This window comes from Aegilops tauschii, chromosome 6 (assembly GCF_002575655.3).
Source record: "Aegilops tauschii subsp. strangulata cultivar AL8/78 chromosome 6, Aet v6.0, whole genome shotgun sequence".
Lineage (NCBI taxonomy): Eukaryota > Viridiplantae > Streptophyta > Magnoliopsida > Poales > Poaceae > Aegilops > Aegilops tauschii.
Window position 1 is genome coordinate 45,003,060 of NC_053040.3, and position 3,959 is coordinate 45,007,018.

The window sequence follows — 3,959 nt, forward strand, 5'->3', positions numbered from 1 at the left end:
AAGAGAGGTCACTAGAGACAGAGACGAAGAAGGGTAGCAACAAGGAATCAATGACGAGTAATTCACTCGGCGGAAATAAGAGGGGGGAGGGGGGGGGGGGGGGGATTTAGCACTGAAGTGATGATTTTTTATGTGATAAAGGAAGCATATTAATACCAAGAAGCTATCAGTTACACCAGGCTCTCTGTAACAACACAATATCAATAGCTATTCAAAACATCGAGGATTGACACAACAAAATTACTAGAAAGGATGACACACGCTAAGAAGGCACATCGACCAAACCATGACAACACTAAGAATACAACTCTGCCAGAGCAACATCTCCAAGAAGGGAATGACATGCCAACTCCAATTAGCAAATGTCGGATATTGGGTTTTGCACTGAATCATGATCACCATCTATCTTCTCGCAGATGGTACAATAGAGCTACCCCACAAAGAAGTACAATAAAGCTAGAGTTAGTGTGTCATCTAACTTGCCGGAGACTGGGTTATGCTACTGATCATGCTTAGTGCAATGCAAGGCTGGTCAGCAGGCACCTGCAATATCAGACATGCACCAATATCAACTTCAGTTCAAGAGCAACATATAAGACACCAAGGAGGGATGCATCTATGTTCACGAGCTTACAAAGTGCCCAGCTTGAAGGATCCAGTAGAAATGCAAGTTCTTGTAGGATCTGACGAAGGCCTGGGTGACCTTGGAGGACCCACAGTACAGGGGCTGCCTTGGCAGGCTTGTGAAGTTCTTCAGCCCGTCCCATCTGAAAGTGCAAAAGCGTGATTAGAGGGCTCACACATATCTGAACCGCGAGGAGAAGCGTGACAAAGAATTGAAGGCCTCACTTGAGCTTCTGCACCCATGCTTCCGCGCCGATCGTCGAGCAGATCACATCGAGCTTCACAAGAAAAAATTCATTGGACTTACAGTACTATAAATAGAGACTTACATAAATCACGCCCATTCATGAAATGCTATTCAATTGGAAATATCTGGGTGTAGAATGTGAACCGTGGGAGTGGTTTTCTCTAAAACGAAAGATGAAAGTTCATGTCAACTTTTTATTCAGAAAAAAATCATATCAAATTCAAGAGCCGTTTCTTACTCAAAATGATTCCATTTGCTAATCTGGTACCTTCATCAAATCGACAGTACATCGACCAGTCGTAGCACTCAACCATATGCTTCCCACGGAAGATAAAATCCGGTCGTTTTTAGCGTCTTGGTTACAAGTTGGTCAGTTTCTATTTGCAAATTGCATGGTGACACCATTTCTATTTCTAAATTGAAAGTAATATTTCAAGAAAATTTCACGATCATTGGATTTGTAATCTGACTAAATGTTCTTTCATTACTCCCATGAATAAACTTCATTACGACCATTGGATTTGTAATCAACAAGTATATATGTACTAACATTACGCCTAATGATTCGCAAGCAAAAAAAGAACGTCGAGGTTTTTGTGGGTACTATTTGCCAGAGACAGTAAGCAAAAATGAAGAGCAACAATCACCTGGCCATTGTACACCGTCACATTCACACCGTAAGACAACAACTCATCAACCTGTGGAAATTGCAAAGAGTTAATCAATTAGTGAAACATCGTCCCTTTTGTCGCAATTTAACAAAACAAAAGTAAAATGAACAAATATTTGACGGTCGGTGTAGAGCTAGGCTCACTTGCCTCGTCTATCCTAGGCTTCATGATGTCATTGACCAGTGCATTGTAGACCAGCTCTGATATCCCTTGCCACGTGAGGTTACTGGGGATGATTTTGAGCTTTTCCTTGATGACGCCGTTCATGATGCCGCTGATGGTGTTGGGACCAGATGCAACCTCCTTGCGACTAAGGTATGTTGAGTACTTCATTGTCTGGGCATTGCTCACTGCCGCCACCGATGACGAAGAGGCCGCTGACACCGGGTCCATGCCAGCTTCAAGCAAGAAGTTATAGGTGTCCTACAAAGGGGAAACCAAAACCCCCTAAGGTTTTCAAAGAAGTTGAAAGCTACACTAAGTTAGTTGAAAGCTAGTTCATACTTACAACGCTAGCGCTCTTGGACTCGATAAACAGAAGCAAGTCCGTCCACGAGTTCCACGCGGCGGCGAACTGTCCCACAGCGATCTGCTCCTTCACGGTCGCTGCCTTCCTGGTCAGAGTTTGCGCGCACATGCATGCATGTGATCGTGAGTCCGAATATATGTTTCCTTTTTACGCCATGTAAGCAAGAAGGTAGCAAGGGAGGCATGGTAGCTCGAATGTTTACTTACCCTTTGGCGGCGTCGCCGGCGTTGTCGTCCAGCCTCGACACGTCCAGCAGCAGCGGCGCGTAGGAGAGCTGCACCATCCAAATTAAAGAGCGCTCTTGTTAAAACAAGAATTCTAAGAGACCATGTTTTGCTCACCGCGAAATCCTCCGGCGATATGAAGCTGTCGCCGAGCGCGACGCCGGCGAGCGTGAGGTTGAGCTCGCCGGCGCGGATGGCCCGGACGGCGGAGACGCCGAGCGTGACGGCGTACTTGCCGCCGTAGGACTCGGCGACGAGGAACAGCGGGCTCCCCTCCCGCAGGGCGGGCACCTCCGTGGCCAGCGCCTTGAGGAGCGCCGTGGCGTCCGCGGCCGCCTCCCAGTCGCTCGTCACCAGCGCGCTGCCGTTCTCCGCGTAGCTGTACCCGACGCCCACGGGGTTGTCCTGCCATTGCCATTGCCATGCATCGAGCCAGCCATCAACACAGGTAATCAATCGGTCTACGTCGAAACGGCGAGGTCGGGTTAGGAAGAAGCAAGATGCATGGAGGAGTAGGAGTTTGTAGCTCTGGCTGACCACGAAGATGAGGTCGGCCTTCTGCAGCCAGGTGGAGTTGCGGGGGTTGAGGTGGACGTCCAGCGGCCCGACCTCCAGGAAGTTGCCGATCCCTACGCCGGACGCTCCCTGCTCGACGGACAGACATCCATGGAAAGATGGAAATGACGGCGAGCTTTCGCCGGTGGGCAGCCATGGCTCCGGCATAGGTAAGTAAGAAGAGAACAGAAGATGATGGCGTACCGGGCCGCCCTGCAGCCAGAGGACGGTCGGCCATGGGGTGGACGGCGTGGACACCCTCTGCGGGCTCTTGTAGTACCACCAGAACAGGTGAGCCTCTGCAACACACACCAAAAAAACCAAAGGAGCTTCAGACTCTCCCGCCAACGAACGATGACTAGACCAGCGTATATAGGGAAGGGAGCACGTGGATTACTTGGCCGGACTTCGACGTATCCCCAGAGCTCGCTGCCGTCGGTGGCGCCAGCGGTGACGGACGCGTCGGAGCCAGCCCGGAGCAGAGACAGGCAGCAGAGGATCAGCAGGAGGGAGGACAGAGCGACGGGACGGCAGTACTTGTCCATCTTCCAAGTGGCGCGTTATGCAGGGGCTGTGGTGGTGAGGTGCGGCTGGGTTACAAGCGTTACGCGTCTAAAATAGGTGCCGCGGCCATTGACATGGAGGCTTACCTACGCATAAACAAATGCTTCGTCGGGAGTTCTAATGCGGCGGCTAGCCAGCAGCATCAGGCGTAACGCCGTCTGCTCGACCACAATTACGCCGGCAATTTCATCCCGCTCCAAGGCGGCTACCACGACAGTGATCCATGCATCTCTCGCCGGCCGCACGCCCCGGTACAATGATGCATATAGCCAACGGCATTCTTCATCAGTCCAATACTGTGGATTAACTACCGTGCACGGGACACGGGAGGTCCCGTGCACGGTCCAGCGATTGATTGCCACGCCGTGATTCATGCTAGACAGTACAACTCATCCATATTTTTTTTCATACGATTCAAAGATTGTATCGATTTTATCTTTTGAACACCAAGTCGGATTTATCACCTGGTCGTGCATTTGCATCTCTCGTAATGAAGCCTTCCAAACAAAACCAATCTTGAATATATTTTGACAAAATTTAAAATT

General features: G+C 49.9%; 1 protein-coding gene across 1 annotated transcript; it reads right to left on the reverse strand.

Annotated features, from left to right (window-relative positions):
- Positions 1-474: 474 nt before the first annotated feature.
- Positions 475-3,395, reverse strand: LOC109763410 (serine carboxypeptidase-like 51). Its single transcript, XM_073500613.1, has 10 exons — positions 3,248-3,395; positions 3,055-3,149; positions 2,587-2,940; positions 2,278-2,345; positions 2,051-2,156; positions 1,723-1,965; positions 1,519-1,569; positions 850-902; positions 635-767; positions 475-543 (listed from the first exon to the last, which is right to left on the reverse strand). Exons 1-10 carry the CDS (start codon positions 3,393-3,395, stop codon positions 475-477), a joined length of 1,320 nt encoding a protein of 439 aa, XP_073356714.1.
- Between the last annotated feature and the right edge of the window lie 564 nt (positions 3,396-3,959).

Bases quoted from the DNA above. Each gene is read 5' to 3' on its own strand.
- LOC109763410 (XM_073500613.1), bottom strand. From the start codon at position 3,395: ATGGACAAGTACTGCCGTCCCGTCGCTCTGTCCTCCCTCCTGCTGATC. The intron at 2,157-2,277 runs GTAAGTAAACAT...AACTCTGACCAG, and splicing joins GCCGGCGACGCCGCCAAAGG to GAAGGCAGCGACCGTGAAGG. The intron at 903-1,518 runs GTGATTGTTGCT...TTTCTTGTGAAG, and splicing joins TGACGGTGTACAATGGCCAG to CTCGATGTGATCTGCTCGAC.